The sequence below is a fragment of the Symsagittifera roscoffensis genome, chromosome 3 (genome assembly GCF_963678635.1).
Source record: "Symsagittifera roscoffensis chromosome 3, txSymRosc1.1, whole genome shotgun sequence".
NCBI lineage: Eukaryota > Metazoa > Xenacoelomorpha > Acoela > Convolutidae > Symsagittifera > Symsagittifera roscoffensis.
In genome coordinates this window covers 51865095-51893079 of record NC_087064.1, presented here as the reverse complement: position 1 = coordinate 51893079, position 27985 = coordinate 51865095, and the positions used below count along the sequence as shown (strand labels likewise).

The 27985-nt window shown below is 34.1% G+C and overlaps 1 protein-coding gene across 1 annotated transcript; it reads left to right on the top strand.

Annotated features, from left to right (window-relative positions):
• Nucleotides 1–27985, top strand: LOC134841753 (uncharacterized). Its single transcript, XM_063857792.1, has 4 exons — nucleotides 1–788; nucleotides 1049–1553; nucleotides 23462–23895; nucleotides 26788–27985. The coding sequence occupies exons 1-4, from the start codon at nucleotides 1–3 to the stop codon at nucleotides 27653–27655; spliced, it is 2595 nt and encodes an 864-aa protein (XP_063713862.1). The 3' UTR covers nucleotides 27656–27985.

Genomic DNA, 27985 nt, shown 5'->3' with positions numbered 1-27985 from the left:
ATGGAAAATGAAGTGGCGGCTCTGTCCACCAACAGTGAAGAGATGGTGTCTTTCCTGTGGATTGTGCGTGCGTGGCTGCTAGACTGCAGTGCCCACGGGGTTCCTCGGGTGATAGGGACGACCAACTTCAAGCGGAAGCTGTTCTGGCTGGCAGCTGTCACCACCAGTGCCTGTCTCCTTCTCTGGCAGATAGGGACCATGTGGCAAGATGTCAGCAGCCATCCAATCACTGTCAACCTGCAAGTGCTGCACAGACGCCAGCTCAACTTCCCAGCTGTCACCATTTGCAACTCCAACAAACTCAAATATTCAAAGATAATCAGCTTGGAAGAAAATTTGGAAGATGCCAAGACTTCTCCGTACGTTGATGGTCTCCAGAAAGCATTCGCGTTCTCCAAAATGGAAGCCATTGGACTTCGGTTCGCTTATTACAAACTTGTCACACAAGTTGCTGGTGAAGAAAAAAACACAGACCTCATTGGAAAATGCCACGCTGATAGATTCGATCTCGGATTGAAAGAGCAAACTGACGAATCAACTAGCAATCGAAGTGACCAGGTTGAGCCATTGGATCTCGTAATTGGAGCCGATCCCTCGGACATCCGTTTGAGGGTATCCCCTAACAATCAGTTTGAGTGTGAGGACGGCTCCTGTGTGTCTCAAGCAGACATGTGTGACGGCATTTTGGACTGTCTTGACGGGTCGGATGAGTCAACTGATTTGTGTGGCACTTGTCCCTCTTCTACCTACGAGTGCAAGAGTGGAAAATGCATCAACCCCAAATTGAGGTTCCAACACTACTCATTTTGTAAAATTACCTCGAGATGTATTATCTTAGCAGCCAGATAATCAATCAACATAGGAGTTAAAAATTTCTTTGAAGAAACAGTGTGCCTCTTTGTGGATTTATTTTGAATTGAGAAAGTTTCCTCGTCTGCAAACAAGTATTAATTTGCAACTATTCCATGAAATCTGTTCTAGAACTCCGATAAAAACATCTAATAAATCAATGTATATAACTTTCAATTGAAACTTTTGCTTCTTTAAGGTGTGATGGCAAGTTCGACTGCGATGACGGAAGTGACGAAAATCCTCAAATATGTACGCGCGTTGACCACAGCAAAGACTTTGTGTGCTGTCACAGCGACACTATAATACCACGGGCGTTTCTCTGCGACGGTTATGACGACTGTCCCCGCGACAAATCGGATCAGTTTCTCGACTCATGCAACGAAAGCATGCGAGGGCTAGAAACAGGCAATCCGGATACTTATTTCTGTCCCATGGCTGGAGTGGATTACGATGAGGGCCAGTTTAATCTGAATATTTCTAAATCCCAAATTGGGGACGGGGTAATGGACTGCCAGTTTGGTATTGATGAAACCTGTTTGTGGAAAAATAACTTGGAAAAATGGGTGAACCCGTTCAGAAGTAATGAGCAATATCTTCAGTACCGCAGCTTTCTCCTTAAATCATACGGCAAACCAAGTTGGGGCAAGTGGTACACCATGGCTGCTGCGGATGAACTCAAAAAACTAGGGCACAGTTACCAGGCAAGTAGATCCCTTGTACATTAACAAACAAAGAGCTCAAATAGATTTTTTTCTCGATTTCAAGAACGAATTTCATGCCCTGTCTGCAAGACTGTCGTCTTGTCTATTTGAATGAACATTAGTGAAAATTCTGATAGAAACTCACAGCAAATAGATTGTTGATTTTTTTTCAATTCGTTCAAGACTATGAGTTCATTCACAGTCGAAGTTATTAAGTTAACCAAATAAAAACGTCTCTAAAAGTGATATAAGCCGGCCGTGCTGATATCATAGAGTAATTTTTGATCAACGCCTCGTTAGTACGTTACACATAGTATTAGTACATTTTCATGGTTGGATGGGTCATGAAAATCGATTATATGGGTTAAGTTTTTTTGCCGATACAATCCATTATAATTGATTATTTCCCATGAAACTCCAGTGCGGGACTGTCTAATTTTGGCCTAATAGATTCATACTAAAATCAACATTGAATTTCAAGTCCTACTATTAGCGCTCAGAGTTTCGAAGAAAATGACGGAATTATCAATCTCTGTATGGCTTTGTTTCTTTCAAAAAAAAATCGAATTCTTCCTAGCCATTTTTGATGATTCTTTTTTACATCACCTAAGAGCCATTGATTTCCTGAGCTAAACTTTGGCTAATTTTTTCACCTGAATTGAAATTTATAAGTTGTACTCCATTATTTGCGCGACCTTCGTTTTCATTCTGAATACACTTGAAGAAGGTTTAGAATATATCAAGCACAATAAGAACCAAACAGACCAGGACGTTCTCAAAAAGCGACAAACACTTATTCACAAGCACAACTAAGCGCAGCGAAGTCAGATGAAGCAAGATTTGTTTCCCCTGAAAGTTCCATTTGAGCCAACTGAATAATTCTAGTTTTGCTTGATATGTATCCCCCACACCCAAAATATTTTGAGCTGTTCCGTCTAATCAACTTTCCAAAAAGAAACTAGGCAGGCACACTATTGAGGTATTTTTGCGATACAAGAACTATGTGACTAGAAATTTTTCCTGATAAAAAACAATAAAATTATTCGAGTTCCGTTTTGATATTTGAATTTTCTCCAAAAACACTATAACCAAAAGTTTTTTTGATCAAAGAAACACAGATAAACACATTTGATGTTTTACGATGTAAATAAATATAATAACTTTCACACAGAGTCATGGGTGTTTTGCATAAGGCTAGGACGCCTCTACCTTAAAAAGTTCATTAGAAAATCATAGTGGCTGTTTTTTAAGTATGTTTTAGGTTTATTTTATTATGTTTAAAAAAATTTGGTATGAGTGCGACGAAGCCTTAAATGTTCCGACTGCTTTTCAAGGCCTATGTAGTAGTGTTTGCTTCAGAAAAAATGAAGAAAAGTTCAAAAAAAAGAATTTAAAAAATCCTCCCCCACAGACAAATAGTTAAGTTTTTACGAGTAGAAGAGTTTTAACTAGTTGAGTTATGACCGATGTGGTTAACTCATAGAGTAATTTCGGATAGGGTACACCGTCTGCTCGTCACGCTATCTTATTTTCGGCCGGATAGATTCGTGCAACTTCTTAGTCTAATACCGATCCTAATCTTACTCTTATACTTTCTAGTCTCAGGGTGTTTAACTAGTCTCTGCTAGGCTCAATAGATCTAGGGTATACTGGTTTGTTGCGGCGGCTGAAGTTCTCTTGGAGAGACAACTAATTTCTAAGTTAAATTCAAATCTCTCTGGTGCTGAAATTACAAGTAATTTCAGCACTTACAAATAAATGGGTTGTTAGTTAGATGGATCATGATTGGTTAATATTAAATATTTTACAGTGGTAAAATATCTAATTTATCCAATCATAAAATGTAGTTTGGATCAGGTTCCACCCATCCGGGTTTTACAGAGTTTTTTAGAATTATCTTTCTGCAATTCAAAGGATGGATGATGAACGTTGGTATTGGGCGAACATCGTATTCTTGTCCGGTTCCTCTTGTTAGAGAAGTTCCAGGACGCTGGAGTTAGGGGCATCAATCGTTGTGTCTTCTTGTGACAACGACTTTTGTTTCCCAACGAAATCAATCTGATTTCAAAATGGTTTGCTATGACGGGTTTCTCTGTATTATGTAGAAAACTTGTTTTGTGTTCAACCTCGTCTGGGAATGGCGTGGAGATTGTGCGTGGAGGGGATGCCTTGTAACTCGGATCTGTACGTATACTTGAACATCGAGGTGGTCATTGGTCTAGTTCAATGAAGTCCTTTTCTGCGAAGTCAAGTCGTACTCTAAATCCTTTGAGTTGTGATTGTGGACGGCATATCGGTTGTGGTTAGCCATTCTTGTTCGAGTGTAGTGGGGTCATTTTTTCTTTGTACGTTCGTCTTTGTTGTTGTGTATTGATCTACATACTGCAAAATATGATTTACATTTTGTAAAATTATGTTAATTCAATTTTTTAATCCTGATTTTGGTTAGTCGTTTTCACAAAAGCGTTTTGTTTTAGTTTGGTTATTTTGAAGAGTTACTCACCCTTGAGTACCTCTTATTAAAATTAGAAGTGTGGTCACAAAGCGTGGATGTAGCACGGTGGGTTAAGCCGGCTATAGAGCATGCTCAGGACGTCCTCTCTGGTGGGTTAGGCCAGGAGTGGGAGTATGATTTCGTGCGGTTTCTTTGAGAGGTCCTGTTATGTGATAACGTTTTATGTTGGGTTTATGTTGGTCTTTCTTATGTTCCTTTGGTTGTGTCCTTTTTTCAAAAATCAAATTGTTTTTGTTATGGGTTTGTCTTTCGACTTTTTTGTGTTTTATTTTTTCTTTCTTAGACTTTGTAATAGTCTTCAAAAGAATAAATTATCCAGTTTTAAACTGGGTTAATCCGGTTTGGGTACCGTTGGTTTTCTTTTCTTAGTCATGCTGTTATTTTATGGTTTGTGGTGTTTAGTAAGCTGCGTTGGTTAGTTTGTTTTAGTATATAATTCCTTTCCAACCGAGTTAAAGGAAAGTTTGAAACTTGTTATCGTGTGTTAGAGTTGTTGAGTGTGAAAACTTGAAACTGAAATTCATTATTGAAACAATTTTTCGTGGGCGAGCTGTGCGAGTTTGGATAGAATTCTTGTGCGAGTGAATGAAAATATCAAAGGTTAGTACTGCATTTTTATTTTCTTAATTTATTACATAGAATTTCAATTTTACTGCTAGTTTTGGGGGAAGTTATAAATTTTCATCGTATTTAAATTTACTGCTTTATGGGGGAATAATTTATAAATTAATTTACTACATTTTGTATAAATTTTATCAGATTATTTTGTGAAAATATTAATGAAGTTTAGAATAATTTTAACAAGTTTTTATTTTTTATTTTTCTTTTCTGTTTTTTGCAGATGATTGTGGTATGAGGACTAAAGATCTAAAAGAAACATGAGTAAAGAATGGTTAGTATTAGTTTAAATTTATTAGTAAAGAATATTTGAAATTATACTTACCTGTTAATCGTCTGGGAAAAAATCGTGGGGAAGATGTCGTGTATCATGTCGGAATTTGTTAGTAACTTTGCTAGTATGCGAATGATGTTTTTAGTTTGAAGCAGTGGCCAAAACAATTGAAGTGCTTTAATAGTTTTTAGTTCTTCGGTGCCAACTGCAAACTCATAAGGTGTGTTTTGAATGAGATTATATATTTTGTGATTGTATTTAGTATTATGAATAAATTCTAATATAGGGATTTCTATAGGTTGGATAAATTCATGTGGGATAAGGAAGGGTCTGGATTCTTCAGCATTAAAAGTCTTCGTGATGGGACAAAATATATACATCTGTGTTATTGGGTCATAATTGCGGAGGATGCCGTGGAGGTTAGTATCTTTGATGCAATAGGTGAAATTTAGAAAAAATGGTGAGGTGTACTTCGACTTAAGAAATTGAAAACGATGGTGTGGTTGTCTTGATGGAGTATGTAGATCAAAATGACTTTGTATGAAGCGATAGTATGTATATGTGTGAGTTTGTTTAGTGCGTAGACCGATGTCATGTGAACAGTGCAAATCGCGTTCATGTGGTGCAAGGAAGTGAAAGGTTAGTGAAAATAATTGAAATTTTTCTTTAAAACTTTCGTAAGCTTGCATATCAGTTAGTGCTTCAGAAATGATGTGATCATATTTTCTATCGAAAATATTGAGTGTGAATACATATGATGTTTTGATGAAGAATTTTTCTGTTAGTTGTGGGTTAGCGAAGCGGTCGTCATCTAAAAATTGGTTATGATTAGTTCGGATGATATTATGGTCGTAATATTCTAGTGTAAATTCGTTAGCTCGGGGTGCAGTGAATGTTTTTAGTGATTTTTTATATCCTATATAAGTAAATTGTCTAGGTGTTAGTGTTGCGGTGAGTCTATATAGCATATCTTTATGCTTTTCTATATCGCTATGAGTATTAGATAGTGGGAGGCAAAGGGGATTAGTAAAATGATAATATGTTGTCAATGAAGTGTAGGCATTAAAACATGTTCATCTACAAAACTACGTGTGTCGTTAGTGTCATTAGGTGTGTTTAAAGTATAATGTGGAAATGAAGGTAAGGTGATTGCTAGAAAATCTTTCGTGTTGGTGTGGTGTGGATGATTAATATATTCACGGGCTGTTCCTGGTTTGGTCGGGAATGGATGGTTTGGGAATTTTCTTTTAAAAGTGCGATAAGCTCGGTTAGTGCTATTTGATGATTCGGTGGATGTTGATGATTGTGCTAATGATGCAGTATAGGCTGAGGAGGGTGTAGGAGTAGGTGGGTTTGAGGATTCTATTGTGGATGAAATTTGATTGATTGTGCGTGTGTTAGGGTGTATTAGCTGTTGTTGTAGGGTGATAAAATTATCAAGTTCTTGGGAAATTTGGGGAGTATCGGGAGAATTAGATGATCGGTCGGAATGAAATGGAGAATAGGTTGGGGTTACTTGTGAAGCATAAGAGGGAGTAGAAATGGGCGGGAGTGGATTACTTGTTGGGATTGGTTGAAAAGGGGGCTTTGAAAAAACTGAGGAGTTGGTTTGAAAATTATTGGATGGAGATGGTTCGGAGTCTGCAAATTCGTCAGGGGTTTCGATATTAGGGTTATTGAGTTGTGAAATGGAGTATAAAACTGAAATATCTGAATTAGTATCCGAATTCATGCTTGATGTTATATTACTAGTTGGAAAATCGGGTGGCGGGAAAGCAAAAAGTGGGATTATTGTGATTGGAGTGTTGAGGTTGGTTGGATGGGAATTTGAGCGGTGTAGGGATCCAAGTTGTCGGCTCATCGTGGGCTAAAAAAATTATTATTTTGAGACTGAAAAGCGGTGGTATGGGGTTGTTCTATAATTTGTTCATATGTATTTTCATCTTGTGAATGATGTGTCATTATGTGTTGTATGGGACTTTGCGATATGTTTGGTCTAAAATTTGGGTTATGTGTTATTGCTAGGTTTCGGAAATTTCGTGGGAGTAAAGATAATGGATGGTTATGTGGTAGGGGTGGCAGCTGTGGTGCTGTAGGCGTTACTTCTATGTTATTATGTTCTTCGTTGTACGTGTTCTGTGTTGTTGCTATTTTTGTATTATATTTTTTGATTTGTGCGTCTAGAAGAATTTTGTTAATTGATGGGAAAAAATTCCGAAAAATCCTGCAAATAGTATGCGTGCTACACTTGCTTGTGTGTTTACTTGTGTGTGTATAGCACATGTGTTGTAGATTCCTTTTAAAAGTGAAAAAAGAAATCCTATAAAGTTAAACATTGCGTATAGGATAGTTAATTTTTCTAAGATGTAATAGGGCCATCCTAGAAAATCGAGAATTTCATTTTTTAGTGTAACAAAGCTAAAAATATTTATGGGTGAAATATCTTGTGGTCTGTATTTTTCACCGTTTAGATATATATAGTCTTTAATGTCTTTAAAATATCCGCTATAATCTTGTGTATAGATATCTGCAAATCCTGCTGTTTCGGCAAGTTTGCGTAAGTTTTGGTCAATTGATTGTCTTTGTATAGTGTCCATTTGTGTCAATAATTCCTGGTGTTCTAATGTGATGTTGGATATCAGATTTTGAATGTATTCCAATTGATTGTAAATCAATATTTGGGTTACGAGCAATAGCTCTGATGCTTTCGGGTGAAAATTTTTTGAGTGATTGCATTAATGTGGGGTATGGGGTAAGAAGATAATATTTATCTTCATCAGGGTTCAATTGCACTACATTGTGGCTATTCTCTGATCCACATGGGACTGCGGTATCCCAAAAATATGTTCTTGTTGAAAGTGTGTCAACAAAATAAACTTTTTTTTTTATAAAAGATAGGGATTCTTTTATAGCATCTTTTATCTTCAAAAACATATAGTGGTGATACTTTTTTGGTACAAGTATAAAACCATAAGATGTTTCCTTCGTAGTCTAGAAAATTTGATCTATTTCCTGATAGTAAATATCCTGCGTAGGGTATTTTTAATACTGCTAGTGCAAGTGATTGTAGGATTTGTGTCCTTTCTAATTCGCATAGTTGGTGAAGTGTTTCTAATTCGGAGAGTGACATTTCTTGAAAAATTCGACTAATCGTGTAGTCTAACTTCATATCTAAGTGGATATCATAGTGGATATTACCAAAATAAGAATTATTCATTAGTGATAGTTCTTGTAAACGTGTGCTTCTAGCGTCATGTGGCTTTAGATGTCCACCAGGTTGACCATTACTTTTTTGAAAGTTAACTGGTATATATGATGTTCCTTCGTGTAGAGGATGACTTGTGGCATAGGGGTCATTTTTTATTTTTCCAGTGGTCATGTCGAAATCTTTTTCGTATTCAACTAAGATTTCAGAATATTGTGTTTTGTGAAGTGGGTTTCTGTATTTGCATGCAAGTTCTGTTTCTTGATATATTTGAAAACGTGTAATTTTATTTTCTATATTATGGATATTTCGAAAATCAGTACTTTGTTTTCGTGATGGATTGACTTGTTCATATGGAATTGATTGAATAAAATATTTTTCGTGGAATTTTATCATTCGAGCGTGTATTTTTGCTACTTGAAATGTTGTACATGTATCTTCGGGAAACCAAACAATTGTTGCTTGTGTCCGTGTTGTAGGATCACACTAACCTTGATCGTTTTTACAAGGTAGTCTAATTCCTTGATAGATCATTGTGTTGTCAGATAAATCTCGTGTGAGTTGTATTTTTTCGGGTTGTATTTTCCAATCGAAAAACATTATTTCTTGATATCCTTTATTTTTTGTGTTTGCTTTGCAGTTTGATGGATTATATATACCAATGTGTGGTATCCAGTGCTTATCGTGTATGTCATAAGTTAATCTTCCGTGTGCGCCATTGTATGGGTATTTTTCATCTAATTTAATGTGTCCTTGATATCTTTCGAGTTCTGCTTGATGTACAGAATCGGCAAAGACTTGAAAATATACTAGTTTTCTGTCGGTGTTTTTATTTCTTGTGATGTTTAGTCCGAGTAGCTCGTTTTTTTAATCATCAGGATTTAGATGTAGAAGTCGTTCTATATTACTTTGGTAGAATGATTCATGGTCAAGTCGGTTTTTATTTCCGTTTGAAACTTGTGAACAATGTACTTTCTTTTCGGAAAATGTTGCTGTAAATTTATATCCTATGACTGTTGTTGCTCGGGCTTTTGAATATAGTGTCGCTATTACATTTGTAGTTTCTATAGCTTGTGGTTTCGTTTCGCATTGTGATACTTGATTTATTGCATATTTGTGTAGTGTTTTTTGTTCGTTTTCTTCACAATCGTAATGTGTTACTAATAAGTCTTGGGGTCCTGTGCGGGGAGAAGGATTTATGTTCTGATCGGAGATGATTAGAAAAAAGAGTTGGAGGAATATCAATATTTTTAAAATATACATATATATGATAATCCTGAGTACGGTATATAACATGTTATGTAACAAATTGTCTTTTTGGTATATCTGTCGTATTTATTTTTTACTTCAGTTGTTATGAATGGTGGTGGTAGTGATTGAGCTGTTATATTTGGTGGGTTTAATGGGTAAGGATGCTGAGCAATGTTGTTTAGTTTAACCGTGATTTCAAATTTTAATTGTAGACTATTTTGTTGGAGTATTTGGATGTTATGGTCACGAATGTCTTCGTGGATGTCTTGTCTATACTGTAATCTATGAAGTGCCCAGTTGTGGAGTCGGTTACTTTCTGGGTGCTGTCCAAATAATGGTGGGGGTGCTGTGAATGTGTTCCAGTCTAATCTTAAAGGGATATTTGTTGATGATTGTTCTCGATATCTAGCGTCGAGGTTATTTGGGAAATTTAAAGGAAAAGGCGTCGGTGAAATCTGGCTTATTGATGGTGTTGATGGTAGTGATAATGTTTCTGGTAGTGATGATGATGTTGTTGTATCTGTAGAAATATCTATTGGATCATTTATTAAATTTGGTTCACCTTGTGTGAATGATTGTGTTGTCCAATATGGTAGTCGTGATGTTTGGTTTTGGGGGTTGAATGGATTTTCACGTATTTTTTCAGATGTTGGTGTTGAACCTAAGTAATCTGAGGGTAGACTTGAGGTGCTACGTTGTGAAAGAAGTGTAGGGGTTTCTGGTAGTATGCTAATTGGGTTTTCCGGAGTAGTTGGTTATGGGGATTGGGGTATATCAAAATGAACTCGAGGGGTTTGAAAATTCCTATTTCGTCGTGGATGTATAATTTGTCTATTTCAACTGTATTTTGGTTTTGACTTATATTTCTTATTCTACTTAATTCTTGTGGTAGTGTTGAGTACAAGTTATATGTTGGTTCACTTAGAGGTGCCTGTCGCTGAACTGGTTCTAATGGTTCAGATAGGCGAGCGTGTCGTTCTTCAAAAGTGTATGGGTTATCTTGGAAAGAAATTCGTGTAGATGTTTGGGGGTTTTGGGTAGTTGTAGGTATTGTCGGGTGTTCTTGGGATGATGTCGGTGAAGACTGACTGTGTGATTGTTGGTTAGCAATTTTTGAGGGTTTTTTGATTTATTTCTTTTAGTGAAAAAATTTATGTTTATTGTAGTATTCTTCAAGAAAAAGAATTAAAAAGATTGTTGCTAAGGCGAATGTTATAATTGCTTTCTTTATGCATTCGCATATTGTCAATATTAGGGATGATAAAAATGTTATAAAAATTACAAATAGTAAAAAGATATCTGTTCTACTAAAAATGGTTCGAATCATTTAAATAATTTTTGGGTTTTCGTACTTGTGAATATGATCAATGACTTGGGAAAGTTGGAGATATATTTCAAATAGGGAGTAGAAAATTAAAAATATATAGCAAAAAATGATTAAAATTATTATGAAAGCTTCAAAAGTATCAAAGAGAAATATGAATAAAAGTTTAAATATTGTTAAAAAGTTTATGAAAATGTTGAAAATTATGTTGACTGATTGAGAGAAGAGCATTTAAGAAATGGCTTCTTGGTGGAATATTTTTTGTTATTTTGGGCGATTTTCAAGTGCGGTCGAATTATTTATTGGTTTTTTGACAAGTGGATTGAGTTTTGTGAAAAATTGTTGGGGGCGAATTTTATGTTGTTCGGGAGGTCTTCTTTGGTTTATTTTTATTTGTCAGGTGATCTGGGGTATTTTTGAGAATTTTGTAATTTAGACTAAATTATTATGGTCGTACTTTTACTTTAGGCTAATTTAACATTTTTGTTTGGGGGGTTTTTGAGGTCTGAATTGGGAAAATATTGTTGATCTTTGCGTTATCAGATAAGGGAGGGTTATGATATTATGGTGGTATTTATTTTAGTCGTCAAGTTTTAGCAAGTTGCTTATTTTTGACCTGGAGGTTGTAAGGTTATAGTTTGTGTTAGAGTTATAGAAGGTGACGGATTGAATGAATCCTATTGGCTAATTTTGAACTAGAATCGCTGTGTGTTTTCAGCATGTTATTTTGAAAAATGAAAGTTCAAAATGTTTCAGAGGTGCAAATAGTATTTATTTTAAAATTAAAGCTGTTTTTGAAATTCAACTTTCTTTAATATTTTAGATTGTGGGATGAATGTTTTGGAGTTTTTACGTGGTTGATTTCTAAGTCGTGATGACTCTCTATGTTCTGATTTTTCGACTTGTTCTTGGGGTATAATTTTTTTTATCATTTTTCTATTTTTCCTTTCTTTTTGAGGTGTTTTTTGATCTAGCTTTTTTGTATTGTTTTTGTTTGTAGTTGGTTTTTTATTTTGTTTTTCAAGGTGAATGTCGTTTTGTTCATTTATTTCATTTTCTATATGTGGGTGATTTTGAATAACTTTTAAACCTGTGAAAGAATATAATTGAGTTATTTCGCGTGGTGCGTATTCTTTTGGGTAGTAAGGCAATAGATTGTTTCTATGTTGAACAATTTCTTTTTTGTCTGAATCGGTGATTTTATATGTTACGTCTGTGGGTTTGGCGATTATTTGGTATGGTCCTTTACGAAGGGGTTGTAATTTTTTAGAAATTCCTTTTTGGGTATTAAAATTTGGAATTAAGACAAATGTTCCAATTTTTAAATCTGAGGCTGGTATAAAGCGTGAATTTATTTGTTCATTAATGTTCTGCCTTTGTAACAATTTTTTTGTTACTTTTTGATAAATTTCATTGTGTTTTTTATCTCTATTTAAAATCCAATCGGTGTGTGTGCCGGAGGCTAATTTAAGGATTTGTGGGTGATGAAAATGATCTTCATCATGTGTGTGTAAAGGTAGGTTATAACAAATTGAGTCTTTATTTGGTTGGCAATGACCTTGTGTATTTTTATGAGAATTTGCTGTATACATAATTGGTTTACGTGGCTTTTGATTAAAAACCATTTCGTATGGTGACATTCCTAGAATTGTCGTAATTTGTGAATTATATGCTAAGGGAAATAATTTTAAATCTGCTGACCATTCTGTGTATCTTGTATCATTTCCATTTATGATACATCTAAGATATTCTTGTAGCGAACGGTTTATACCTTCGACTAAACCGTTAGTCCAAGGTGCATGAGATGTACGCGGTTTGTGCTTAATGTTGTATAAATGACATAATGTGATGATTTCATTATTTATGAATTCTGTACCGTTGTCTGTGACTAAAATTTCGGGTAATCCGAATTTGGCTATCCAGTGTTCGTAAAGTGTTGTGTAAGCCTAGTAAGCGTTACAATGTGGTACTGGGTTGAGTGCTACATAGTGTGTAAATGCGTCAACAATTACCATAATGTAGGAGTTTCCTTCAGAGGATGGTGAAATTGGTCCTTTTGTATCAAATGATATACGGTGGTTAAAATATAAACTTTGTCCTTTAAAATCTTGTTTTTGTGCTATTTGTTTTTGATTTGGATAAGGTTTATTTAGCTGACATACTATACAATCATTGCATAGTACTTTTATCCAAATTGGTGCATTTGGGAAGTAAAAATTTTGTGTAAATTTTGAATATGTTTTCTCTGATCCAGAGTGTCCTTTAATGTTTTGTGTATGTGAAATGTTAAAAGCTATTAGAATCATACTTAAAGGGAGACAGGGAACTGTAGAATCGTTTAAATGATATTCTAGAAGGTCTGTGTTTTCGTTAATTGTTGTATTATTAAATTTTTCGAAAATATCGGAGGAGTGTTTTATTTCCTAAAATTGTGGTATCTGCCTTTACGGGCTTAGTTTTGTATTTGTGCCATGATTTTAGTTGTCTAATTACTGGGTCAAGATTTTGATATTGTTTCAAGCTATTAATTGTAATTTTTATCTGTTGGAGGGAGAAAAATGTTTTCAATTTCTAATTTAGATAAGGAAATTGTGTCAAGTGGGTCATGGAGGTCAAAAACTTGATTTATTGTGTTTTTTGAATCATTTGTTTGTGGTCCTGATAAATTTATTTTATCAGTTAAGTTTTCTTTTTCAATTAACGGAAAAAAGTCTTTTTGATGCGAGTGGTGTTTTATTCGTTTTTGTTGAGTGTTATTTTGTATCCATTGTGAGTATGGAATTGGTTTGAAAGTTGATGTTCTAAGTAGATCAACTTCGTAGTGGTTATTTTGGCAATCTAAGTAAAGTGGGAAGTGTTGGAGATTATTTATTTGTGATTGTTCAATGTCAGTTGTTACTGCATATTTGCATTCTAGTCGGGGTGATGTTTCGTCTTTTGCAAGGTAAAATTTTATATTTTTAGGTATTTCAACTGTAGTTTTTCGTGTAAGTAATTCAGGTGGTGTATTTCGACTTAATGTATTTGGTAATGCAAGATTCTTTCCTGCTGTCCAAACTATATGTAAGTTTGGAAATTTCATTAGTATTAATTGAAATCTATAAACTCGATGATTTGGATTTGACTTTTGTGTAAAGAGAAAAAGGATTGGTTTATGATCTGTGAATAGAACTGTTGGATGTTTTGATCCAAGTATTAGAAATTCATTTTCTGTAAGTGCATAAATTATAGCTGTACATTCTCTCATTAGAGTTGAGAGTCGTAGCTCTGCGTGAGTGAATAATCGAGAATTTGCTGATATAAGGTTCATTTTATTTGTACCACTGTGTGATTGTAGTAATGCTGCGCCGATGCCAAAATTTGAAGCATCGCACATTGCGTAGAATGGTTGATTTGGATCTGGGATTGTGTTTGAAATTTGTTCAGTTAAAAGTTTTTTAATTTCTTCAAATCGTGTTTGATGTTCAGTGGTCCATTCAAAATTATTTTATTGTCTGAGGATATTATAGAATGGTCTTAAATATAATTGCATTTTGTAAACGTACTTGCTTAAGAAATTTAACATTCCAAGGAATTCTTGGATTTTCTTTTTGTTTGTTGGTGGTTGAAGTTTTTGAATAGCATCAATGCGTAATTTTAATGGAGTGATTGTGTTTCTTTCTATGTTATGTCCTAAAAATTTAACTCGTGTTAAAAATTAGTGTGATTTATCGGGGCGGCCTTCAGATTTTCGTTCTGAAGTATTTTATGACAGTGTTCTAAAACTGTAAACATTTCTTCTTTTGTCTGTGATTGCATAAAAACATCGTCTAAATAGGTGTTTGCTTTTTTCTTAAGTATTAGTGGTCTAAAATTTTTGCTCATAAAAGCTGAAAATGCTGCTGGTCCTATGGATATTCCATAGAAGAGGCGATTGAATTCATATTGTTGATTTCCAATAACAAATTGTGTTAAACGTCGTGATTGTTCATCTAGTGGCATTTGATTGTATGCACTATTCATGTCTGCGGTTGTAAAGTATTTTCCGTTTATTTTTGTTAAAATATTTTGTATTGGTTCAATAGGCCAATTGCATTTTGATTCGTCTATTAATGAATTGAGATATCTAGCGTCTAAAACTATTTTTAATGATTCTCCTTTGGCTAGGATGATAACAGGGTTAATAAATGTGTTACCTTTTGTTGTTCTTCTTTGTTTACTGGTGAGATAATTTTGTATTGTTCTAAAATATCCAGTAATCTATTTACCTTATCGTGTAAATGAATTGGTACTTTACTTGCTCTTTGTTTTTTGAAAACTGCGTCAGGTTTTAACGGGAGATGGAGTGATGAACTGATTTTCCCAACATCAAATTTTGCATAGACTGTTGAATATTTTAACAGTTGTTTTGCTAGTTCGTCAAATTCGATTTGTGTAATTTGCGAGTGTTCAAAATTAAACATCGTCAAAAATTGTTCTTGTTCTTTTGTGTAGTTTGTTATATTGAATGTTGGTTTAAAATATGGTGTTTTTGTGAAATAATCTGTGTTCCTCTTTTCATTGCTTATTATACTATTTATGGATAGTTCTTCGTTAAGAATTGTGGATTGACAAATATCTAATAATTGGAGTATATTATTTACGCGGTATGCTTTTTTTCATATACAGGTGATATTGTAGCGTTTGTTTCGCAATATCCTAAAAGTCCTAAGAGTAATGTTACTTGGTACGGTGTGTTGTTATACACATGTAGCGAAACGATGTCTGATTTCGTATTTTTCAAATATTTTGTAGATGAAATCGTGATTTTGAAAAACTTATGAATAGGTTTAAACTCAAAGTCTGACATAAAGAGTTGTTGTTTATTTTGACTTTTGTCATATTGGTGAACTTGTTTTTTTTAAAAGTTATATATGTTTCCTGATAGTGGTTTCAGGTGTTTCCGTTGCTGGTTATAAATTGGATAAAATTTTGAAAAGAATGGTGGTTGTTTATTTAATCTTTGAAAAAATGTTAGAGCTGTATCTTTTGTTTTTGTGTACTTATCTTTGATTAGTAGTTTACTAGTCAAGATGTTGATTGTTGGTATATATTTAGATATAATTGGTATACCAATGATATTGTGTTTAATATCAGTAATATGAAATATTTGTTTAAATGGTTTGTTTAGAATTCTATTTTGCTCCATTGTTCTTGTGGGGAGGAGGAATAATTGAACTTTTCCATAATTTATTAGTGTTGATCCTTGTGCTGTTGCTAGTTTACTAGAGGTTGAAAGAGGTGTTAATTTTGGGTGTAATGTTTTGATTTCATTCCATGTGGGAATGTTAATTATGTTTGATTCTGCTCCTGAATCAATTAAAAAATCAATTTCAAGATCTGGTGGTTGAAATTCTTTGTTTCTTGGACTTTCTAAGAGAAATGGTATTGTCCAAATTTTTTCTCTGGGTTTTTCTTTTTGTATATTTTGATAGATATGATTTGTGTTTAAACATTTTGTTTTGTCATTTTCGTTGGGTTTACTTGCCGTGTTAATTTCGTTTATTTCTTGTGCAGTTTGTGTAGTATTGATGGGTTCAATGTAATAATTGTGAAGGAGTTCCAATTGATTTTCATATATATGTGATGTAAAAGGTTGTTCATATATAATAGGTTCGTAGTCGTTTTCGACTTCTATCCTATTTATGGAGATGGTGTTTTCTGTATCACTTTCTGTGTCTGATGATTCACAGTTTATTTGATTTAGTTGTAGTTCTTTATTTCCTGTGTCATCAATACCTGGGGGGTCTGATGTTGTTTCTTCATTTGACTGTACTTGATTAATATGACTTTGATGTTTTGGTGTACTACTTCTGTATCGATGTTTAGAATTATTATAATGGTTATTATTCCTATGTGGTGATTGGGAATAATTTCTATATTGATTAGTATAACTTGAATTTCGATTTTGTGAATTGTCTGTTTTGATAATTATTATTTGATCTATGATAGTTTGATCTGTTATATGAATTATTTCTTGATCGATTGTTTGAGTAATTCTGATTTCGATTGTTTGAATAACTTCTATTTCGATTATGTGAATAGTTTCTATTTCTGTTATATGATGAATTTCGTGTTAGATTATTGGAATAATGTTTATTTCTTGGGTTTGATTGTGAATTGGAATTAGAAACAAATTGTGTTGCATTCGAATTTGATCTCGAATAGTTATTTCGACTATTTGATCGATTATAATGATTTTGTGAAGAATTCTGTGTATTTTTCGTTCTGGTGATCTTCCTCTATAACTTGAGTTATATGTTGATTGATTTCTCGTGTAACTGGTGTTGTTCGGAAGTGGTTTTCTTGAACTGTTGTTACTGTATACATTTTTGTTTGGTAGATTTTGATCTTTCTTCATGTATTGATAGAATGATTTATTTGGTTCTTTATATTTTTGAGGTTTGTTTTGGTTATCCTGTTGCTTTTGTCTGCATTCGGATATACTATATCCGTATCGTCGGCAATAATTACACCATTTTTTGAAAGATGGTTTGCCTTTAAAATTTGGGTGTTTTTCGTAAATATCTAGTATTTCAGTGATTTTTTCAACTAAGTCTGTATCTGATTCCTGTATGTTATTGATATTTGTAGTGTTTGTTTCAATTCGATTAAGATATTGTAGTTTTAGATTTTCTGTTTCTTCAAGTTTCATTGTGATTTCCGCTTGCTCTAGTTTGTCTACTAGTTTTCGAAAATCTAAATCTGGCTCTCGAATTGAAGAAGGATGAGATGCTCTCTTTTTTTTTGCTATTTTCCTTTATTGAGGTGTTAAAGTCATCATTAAAATTTCTGTCATTTTTGTGTTTTTATAGTCATGTGTATTAAGTGAATATGCTTTTCGAACTAGTGTTTTGATACGTACTGCTAATTGTTTGATGGTTTCATTTGGTAATCTGCGAATTTCATTACATAAAACTCTTTGGTGTTGTTTATTTCTTTCGGAGTCAAACATTTTTGAAAATTCTTGTGTAAATTTTTTCCAGTCTGATTTTATTTCTATAGATAATACTGAAAACCATTTTTGAGCTGCGCCATCTAAGGTTGTTTGTATCAACGCTGTGCGTCGATGTATCCAATTTTGACGTAGCGGCGTATTAATTGGTTCAGGTCCTATATTTAAAATTAAATTTGCTGTTACTGCATTTAAATAATCTTCTACAGAATATTCAGGGTCTGTTCCTGTGAATACCATTAGTGGTTTATTTGATGTTATTGATGATCCACCCATAAGGTATGGATTCATTGTCATCTGTAGTGACTCTGCGGCATTTGGCATTTGCGAAAAATTTGAAAGTTGATTTTTTGTTATCTCTGAAGGTAGTATGGGAGTGGTACTTCATTTTGCATTTGAGTTGGTTGATACGAGTGAATAGTCATTGGGTTTTGTGGTTGAATTGGTTGAAAAGATTGTGTATTTATTGGATTTGACATATGGATTGGTTGTTGACTTCGTGTATCTGTTGGATTTGGAGAAAAAATTCTATTATAGGTATGAGGTCGTCGCGATCCTTGTTTGCGATATTCTTGGGTATATGGTGCAAAAATGTCTGGTTGTAAATAATCATCATCAGATGATAAGTAATCCGTTTGATGAGGTGCTTGCTTTTTATTTTTATTTTGTTGAAAGAATGGATAATTTTTACTATGGTCCTGTGGAGGATGTGAATTAGTCCGAAAATTTACTGAGTTGGTTGTTGTTATTGGGTTATCCCAATAGTGAGATCTTACATGATTATTATTAGTCTTTCGTGGGGGATAGTTTGTTTCGGATGAATGTGCATAATTAGAATTATGTTCTGCAAAAGTGTTTCTTGTGAACGTTCTTCGTGGTTTTGATGGTACTGTCATAGGTCTATATGTTTGATAATCCATTTGTGAATATTTTGGAGCAACCGAAGGTTTTACGGTTTATTGTAAGGTTACTTGTGCCAATGAAGTATTTGTATTTTTTGGTGTTGATAAATTTGGATGTATTGGTGAAATACTTTGTTGTGTAGTTGTTGTTGTTTGGACAATTTCTTCACTTATGAAGTGTGATGGTGTTTGGATATCTTGTTGTGTAAGATTTCTAGTTCCATTAAGGTTTTCATTATGTATGACGGTCGAATTTAAACTATTATTTCGTGTATCGGGTAAAAATGTGTTGTAGTTTAATGGTGTTGCATCAATGGTTAGTGGTACTACTTTTACATAATCTCTTTGGTAAGATATTGTACTTATTGCTTGACTTGAGATTGATTGTGGAATATTTATAAATGCATGATGAGACCATTCAGGGTCCCAAACGTAGTCTGACTGTTCTGTAATGACAGTATCATCATTTGGATTTTGAGGTCTGAAATTTTTTCTTGCTTGTGAAATTAAGTCTATATTGTGTGTGAAATAATCTATTATAAACCATGCCAAAATTTTTTGTAAGTCATGTTTTGTGTGTTGTGAAACATCGTCTTTAGTGAAAGTTTCTTTGATTATATGTAGGAAGGTTGAAAATAATGTGATTTCCTGTCGTAAGTTTGTATGTTTGGATGTTTCAGTTGGTGAGATACTTTGAAGTTCTGTTTTTTCTAATATAGAAATATAGGTATATATTATTGCAAAAACTTCGTTAGTGAATATGGAGTTTGCTCTTTGTGAATTATGATTTTGTATGCTTTTAATATATTCTAAGAACACTTTTGAAAATTCTAATTCAAGATCGTCTGTTTGAATTACATATTTTCGATGATTCGGATTTGGTGTGCTGAATTCTATGGTGTAGATTCCGTATTGTTGTGTTAAATTACATATATCTTTCAGATAATGTTCAATAATTTGTCTTTTGATTTTTACATCTGGGAATTCTGCTTTGCATGGGCTGATTCCGGGTTCAAACAAATTTAGGAGTAAATTCTTGCAAAAATCATGTTGCCCTCTATTATCGGGTGCATCTATGAGGAAGGGGTAAACCTCTTCGTCATCTGGACTATCGTCACTTTGAGTGTGGCTGTGGCTCATTTTTTCGTTTAATGACTGTTAATATATAATTATCAAGGTGTCTAATTGGTTGATTCCAATTATACAAGTGTACTGGTTTGTGTTTATATTGCTTTTTTATTCTTCTTTTTCCTCTTTTTGATGAATTTGAAGTTGCTTCTGAATCGGAAAAATATAATTGATCGTGAATGGGACAATTTTTATCAATTGATTCCTTTAATTTGTAGAGTTCATCTACATTGCTGGCTTTTGATTCTGAAAATGCGTTTCTATTTTTTGAAAATCTTTTTCGTGTGATTTTTCTTTGTTTGTTTATTATTTTTCTTTTTATTGTCAGTCGTTTTGTTCTAATGTATCCAACTGTTTGCGTATGAGGTGTGATTACAAGGTCGTATTTTTGGTTATCTATCTCGCAGTTGTGTAAAACGATTGTTTGTTTATTTCCTAAATTTTTGAATGACATAAAGTTTAGGATGAGGGATGCAAAAAGTTGTTAGGTGATTTCTATTTTCTTAGGCTGTTAGTCCTTACGATTTTTTGGTTAGCTTAACCTGGGTCTTTTTGTTCAGGGTTGGAGAGAAAAGTATATCGATTCCGAAGAATGATTTTTTACTTTCTCGTGGCTAGTCTAAGCTAAGGTATTAACTTACTTAATCTTACTTAGGGGTAGTGATTGTGTTCAAGGGTTGGAGAATAGTAAATCGATCCACAAGGTTCAGGTATAATTAGAACGCAAGTAGTTCGTTCGATACTATTTTAAACTTACTAAGTCTAAGATTTATCCTGGGTCTGGTAAGAGGAGGGTTCAAGTGAAGGATGAATAACCGAAGTTCTTCACTGTTTATCCTAATTTGAATGGTTAGTTTTATTAAAAAAATTTCTATTAACCTTGGGTCGTTTGGAAGGGTTGGATAGTGAATCGACGTTTGAGATCGTTAGACACTTGCTAAGTGGGTGGGGAGAACAAAATTGTTCTTTTTGATCCAAGGATAGGCCTTGATGATCAGGTTTTAATTTTAGTGAAATAGAAAATTAATTAAAATCTAAGGATAAGCCTTGATGATCTGTTTTTAAAATTAAGTGAAAATTTAAGTTTAAAATTGTTTAAATATATTTAAGAAAAAAATTTAGTTTTTCAATGATTTTAGTGAACTTATGATTGCTGTTATGTTTAGGTGATAAAGCTGGAACAACAGATGATTTTATGATTACTAACAATTTATTGTCATGCTACTAATTTTTATTTTCATTTTCAATAAAAATTTTTCAAACATGTTTTATATAAGACTGCAGAAATTAAGAAAACGATCTGAGATCTTTTTATCAATCGTTATTGCATATTAATAATTTTGTTTAGCGCCTGAAATGATCATGAAGATTTACTTCAAAATTTTATGTTTGCAAATGAAAATCTAAATTCATTGCTAATAAGATTCTAAATATAAATCTTGTGTTGGTTTTTGCCGTACGATCATAAAACTATTTGGTAAGTTTCTACTTTGTCGTATGTCGTCTCTTGTTTGAGGTCTTCTTCCAATTCCGGGTAGTTCTGTTATCGTTCGGATTATCGGCTCTGATCTATTGAGTCGTAGAGACATTTCGATTAAATTATTGTCGTATAACATTTTTAAAAAGTTTTGTCTAAATTCTAATCTATATTTTGGTTAATTCTAAGCTATTAAGGTCTTATTCGAGACTTATGGTCGCACCAGATGAGTTATGACCGATGTGGTTAACTCATAGAGTAATTTCGGATAGGGCACACCGTCTGCTCGTCACGCTATCTTATTTTCGGCCGGATAGATTCGTGCAACTTCTTAGTCTAATACCGATCCTAATCTTACTCTTATACTTTCTAGTCTCAGGGTGTTTAACTAGTCTCTGCTAGACTCAATAGATCTAGGGTATACTGGTTTGTTGCGGCGGCTTAAGTTCTCTTGGAGAGACAACTAATTTCTAAGTTAAATTCAAATCTCTCTGGTGCTGAAATTACAAGTAATTTCAGCACTTACAAATAAGTGGGTTGTTAGTTAGATGGATCATGATTGGTTAATATTAAATACTTTACAGTGGTAAAATATCTAATTTATCAAATCATAAAATGTAGTTTGGATCAGGTTCCATAGTCTAATAGACATGCCTCAACTCAAGTTAGAACCATTTTTAACACGGTTTTAATTTCCGTTTACGCGTTAACAGCACAATTTATCCCGCAATAGTTAACCCAAATTGGCCAAACTGGCAATTTTAACCTACCTTAAGTTTTCGAAAATCATCGCAGGTACAACACCTTTTAAAATTTAACTTCAGAAAAACAATTATTTTTGATTGGTATCAAAACTTGCATGTTAAAAAGTCGAAATATGCATGGAGAAATAAAACCATCCTGAGCACAATTACTCCGTCACTTTCTTCAACTTTCGGAACAAAAAGCGATTGGTGGCAATACAAAAACATTTTATTGAGTTTTTTGGACATTTGGGGTTAAAAAATTCAGACTGGACTACATTAAAAATCTTTTTCATTGAATGTTTGTTTGAGCACAAATGATTAGAAAAAAGAAACAAGACTGCTCGTATCAGGGCGAAGCTCTGAATGTTCCGACTGCCATTTAAGGTTTTTGGGGCAGTAATAACATTAAAAAGTTAAATGTAATAAAACAAAATGAAAATTTTTTTCTTCTAAAACTTGAAATTTTTTTATGAAAATCATTCCCCCACACGCCATAAAAAGTACAAAACAATAGATTTCGCTCCTTGCAACAAATCAATTATGGCAAATAAGCTTCTTTCAACCAATTTGGAACGATTTATAAGCAGGATTAAATCTCCGCTTACGCGTTAATAGCGCGAATTATATCGCGCGTTAATTGTCCCAAATTGGCCAAAATGGCAATCTTTGAACCCCTATAACTTTACGAAAAATGATCACAGGTGAAATATTTTTTCAAATTTGAGCTCAGGACACCAACACCTTTCGAAGCATATAAAAATTCCGTCAAAATTGGCTAGTTAAAAAGTCGAAATTTGTCTGAAGAAAAAAAACCCACTCCGAGCACAAATATTCCGTTACTTTCGTAACGAAAGTCGGAACAAAAATATATTTCAACTTTGGATGTTTTTTCTGTGGAATAACGATTGTCATACAATTTCATACATGAAAATAGTAAGATAAGCATTTTTGATAACAATAAAGCTTCAAACCAGCGATTAGGCAAAAAGTTTGTTTTGAAAGTCTTTAAAACAATTTTTAAATTTTGTATGAAAATTGTATGGCAAACATTTTTTTCATGTACTCAATATATGCAATTGTAGGATGAGCAGTTCGTAGGATGAGCACTTTTGTGGAAAATGCAACCCGGTTTCCCTGCTTCCCCCTGATAAAAGCATGTTATTTCCTTATTGGGGTTAGATCTATATAGACAAAAGACCTTTCAATTTTATAATTGAGAACGACTGATTTCCAACCCGAAGGCAAATCTTGTCAGTTTGGAAGTTCACAATTCCAATGTACGGTTTTATGCATCAGGATTGGTAAGTGTTTTTATCTTGATAGGACCATTTCTTCTGTACATTTTATATAGAAACCAATAGGGAAATGGACATGAGTTTTAATCTAGTTGCAAACATACACAGATTAATAAAGTTAGAAAACCGGCCAATGGCTGTTTAACACGCCGGTTAGAAAACCGGCCAACAAGAAAAATAAGTCTCTTAATACATTTCAGGATTTGATACTCACTTGCAGAGCAAACGGCAAAGAGTGCAACGAGACAGCTTCAATCACAGACACTTTTTCTCAAAAGTATGGAATGTGTTACACGTTCAACTTCTGCGAACCAGTTACCAATTTTGGCCAAAACTTTGGACTGAGTTTTGCTTTCAACCTTGAAGTGTTTGATTATTTGGGGTTGTTCACAATGGGCTCAGGGTTGAAATTGTTTGTAACACCCCAGCAGAACAGAAGAGACCCCGGTCATTCTACGTTTGTTGACTGGTCGAATGAAATAAACATTCCGCCTGGCTTTGATCATTACATAAGTATACACCCAGTGAAAGTTCACAAACTGGGAGCTCCCTTCAGCAATTGTGAATTATACGGAGAAGGATCTCTGGCAAATTTCCACAACAAAGACGACTGTCTCTTTCAATGCGAGCAAAGGTTGTTTAAAAGGTTGTTTTTAAATCAAACTTCTGTGGGTTAGGCAATCAATACACTTTTTTCAGACAGATCCGTATTTTATATTTTCAAAACTTACAATTATATCAAATCTGTTACTTATACAGTGCTGATGTAAATGTAAGACAACAACTGGCAAAAAAAGACATCTCGCAAAAGACAAATTGCATAGATTAGCAATTACGACAACTCGCAAAACGCGATATCTCGCGATAAACTCGGAAGATAATCTTTAATTTACCCCTGAACTAAAACCCGTAATCCCCCAATAAAAATCAGTTAATTTTATTCTTAATTCGAAACAATTAGAGGGAAAAGATATGAATCTTTTCGTTCATTGAACACCAAAAATAGAGTCCAAACCTTGATTGCATTATTTGGTATATCATCATTTTGGTTTCTAAATATGTTTCGACTCAGTCAAATAATGTTGCAATTCACTAAAAGTCAGAGCGGGAAACGAATCTTGATCTTTGATGAGGAAAAATTTAATGAAGTCCGATTAATGAAAAAAGCGAGTGATCAATTTGGAGATAATCAAAAAGACCTTGCAAGTATTTACTGATTTATGTGGAAAAAAACAATGATTTTTTTATTTACATTGTTGCCGCATGAACTAGAAGTTGAAAATTGCATTTTCTATCCGTGTGTAAAATTTTTTCCATTTTTTTCTTTTCAAAATTTCAAAAAAAATCGGTTCAAAAAAGGTTAAAAAGTATGACCGTTAAACGTGCATAGCAGTTAAAAATCTTGGGGGAACGCGCGAAAAAAAAATTGCCAAACACTCTCAAAAAGTTTCAGTGTCATGCGAAATGTAAAAAAAAAGAGTGCAAAACACGCAACCAAATCCCCGATCTACTTATCAACGAGCAGCACTTCTGAGTAGTCGCAGCAAAAATGCCCAAAAGTACTTCTGTTGTAAGGGCGATTCAACGATAAAGAGATTTGAAGTTGTGCCAAAGAGCCCGGAGAACATGGAACCTCAAACCACTCTATGGGGGAGAATCTCATGAAGATGCTCTTGAGTCGGGGCCAGAGGATTCCGGCCGACTTGTTGTGTTCACCTCTGGTACGCTGCTGGAACATTTAAAGTTGTCCCTCATTACTCAATCAAATATATACTGTACATGCTGTAATAAGTAACTGCTCCCTCCCAATGGTTTACTCTCTGTTTCAACGAAAAACACAACAGCAAAATCAACAAGTAATTTGTGTGCTACGTGACAAAAAACCCTTATACTAACAAAAATTGTTATCGTTTTCAAAAAAGCAGTAACTTCTGCTTTCAAATCCATAATACCAGAGCATCAATAATTGGTGCTTTTTTTTATTTTGCGCTGGCCAATTCCCAAAAAAAAGAGAAAAATTAGGACTGGCGGTTGAATGCAGAAAAGACGAAGACTTAAGAAAGAAAATGAAATCATTCATTGCGCTGGCTCTCATTCCTGAAAGCGACATGAAGTTCGAACTAGAAGATCTCTACGCAACAACAACTGAGATTGATCAGCTCCATTTATATCTCAATTATTTTGATAAAACATGGGCGGAGAAATATGTGCGTGGAATTCTACGAAAGGATCTAGATTTCGAACCAGGTATATGGAATCAATTCATCAATGCGTCAAATGGATATCAAAAAACAACAGTTTGGTCAAAGAATGGCACAGAGTTTTTCGATTAGAATTAAGTAATAATCACCCCATTGTATCAAAATTCATTCAGCAAATAAGGTAGGAGCAAAGTTGAACTGAAATGTGTCTGATTTTGTTCAAATCCAGAAAAACGCCCTATAAATGACCAAAATATGAACAATTGCAAAAAAGGATATGGGAATCTTTTGAAAACTATCAAAGCAATGATCTTATATTGCAGTTGGAAATTCTTTCATTTACTTTTGATCTGTAAAACCCCTGTATACCACAGAAATGTTGACACTTCAAAGGCTCTGAAGTCTTACCGCATTTGTGTTTCACAGTTAGATTAAAGAGAAGTTTAATTTCCTTCCGAGTTTTATACGAGTTGTCTTTTTTTTGCTAGTTATTTATTTAAAGGATTTTACGAGTTGTCTTGTTTTGCGGATGGTTTTTTGTTTCGACTTGTCGCGTTACCCGATTTAATTTATCCGGACGAATGGAATGAAATTTGAAATTTAAAATGCATTTTTCTCAAATCGGGTTGATATTAGAAAAAAAATGAAAAACCAATTTGCCTAAACGTTTAGCGGAAGTAACATGTTCCAATATATTTTGCAAAATTCAGGACCAAAAATTTTTGCAAGAACTATCATTGTTGGCTTTTCTTGGACACCAAACTTTTTTGTTCAATTACTGGCAAAACTATATCACTGCAAGCCTTTTATGAGCTTAATCTCCAAAATTGGGCAGAAAAAGTAATTAAACTATTTTTAGTTAAAATGGAGTTTTATAAAGTAGAAATGACATTTTGTCGTTGTCAAATAAAAAAATATATGTTTATACAAAGCTGACCAAAAAGTTTAGCTTTGCTAAAATTTGTTGAGGTACTATAGAGTTTTGCAGTGATATAGTTTTTTTAGTAAATGAACAAATAGGATTGGATTAATGTTTGTTTGATAAAGATACTAAAAATAATCGTTTTTGGTGTAAATGTTTGGGCCCGAATTTTGCAAAATAAATTGCACAATATTATTTCTGCAAAAATTTTAACTGAGATTCGTCTTCTTCATTTTTTGTCTATTATCAACCCAATTTGAGAAAAACGCGTTTTAAATTCGAAAGTTTTATACATTTTGTCCGGATAATTTAAATCGGCACTATAAATATGCGCTTTCATTATGTAAAATAAACAACGAAAAGTTCCCACTTGTTTCAATTTCTGCTAGCTTGTCACTTTCAGAGCGAAGACTCAAAAGTGCAACTGTTCAGACGACGTGCGATTCGATGAGTCAGAACTCTGCACGATTGACATGGTCTCAGAGAGGATATGTGTCGAAGAAATGAGCAGCACTTTCAGTCCGAGTGATGAGTGCCACTGCCCTGCTGAGTGCGAAAGTGCCACATTCGATACGAGCATCTCACAACTCGAATGGCCTTCCAACAAGTCACTGGCAAATTTCATGACCAAAATTCCCTACGAAATATCCACATCTTTGCAACACTTTTTAATAAATGTGATCGAAAAATACTGGAAAGATAAAATAGATGGATCTCAAAACGCTGTCAACGCATTGAGATCCAACTTCGGGCGTGTCAATATATATTTGAGAGATTTGTCGGAAACATTGATAAGAGAGCGTCCGGTCTACGAAGTGGTGACTATTCTGTCCAACATTGGGGGTTTGCTAGGACTGTACCTTGGTTTCAGTATGCTCACACTACTGGAATTGGTGGATTTTGGGTTTGATCTAGTAGAGTATTTTAGAATCCAAGGACACAACAAATCACTTCACACTAAGAATTCGAACACAGAAGACGTGAAGACCAAGTTGACTCCAACTGAAAGTAAAGAGCAGCAAGACATGTCGAGGCCTCCGTCGTATGTTTTGGTTCAGCAACCAAGCGAGGTTGATACGGAATCAGCATCAGAGTTGTTCATTCCGCTGACCAAAGAGAACTTTGCAAACTCACATGTAGTAGCGGAAGTCTTCGAAGCAGTCAACAACAGCGCAGGCATACATCTGCCGCAGCCGCAGCTGCAGCCGCAGCCGCAGGCGCAATCGCGGCCGTCATTCCAAAACCATTTCACTACTGTGTGCAAACTGTAACTCAAATTGTTTACAAACGAAACTCTGGCTTGCGCAGTAAAAATTTGTCTGGTAACTTTAGGCGGTCGACCAATTTGCTTTTCTGATTTCTCTCAAAAAAATTTTTAGACCCCATTATACCAAATAGTATTGTTTGAAAATTCTGACCAGGGTGCCTGTAGAAAATTTTAAAGTATCAGTAAAACATCAATTAAAAAGAGAGGTTCTGGTATTCTTTAGTGGGTTCCAGTACATATCTGTTGACTGGTCGATTGAAAAAATAGTTTTAGAATTGACTTAGGGATATTTTGACCGGTTGATTTTGTTGATGCTATTAAACAATTTGATGAC

What these genes read in the sequence shown, in the direction of transcription:
- LOC134841753 (XM_063857792.1), top strand. Translation starts at nt 1, where the DNA reads ATGGAAAATGAAGTGGCGGCTCTGTCCACCAACAGTGAAGAGATGGTG. An exon ending in AACTAGGGCACAGTTACCAG is followed by an intron (nt 1,554 to 23,461) that starts GCAAGTAGATCC and finishes AATACATTTCAG; the next exon opens with GATTTGATACTCACTTGCAG. An exon ending in CTCTTTCAATGCGAGCAAAG is followed by an intron (nt 23,896 to 26,787) that starts GTTGTTTAAAAG and finishes TGTCACTTTCAG; the next exon opens with AGCGAAGACTCAAAAGTGCA.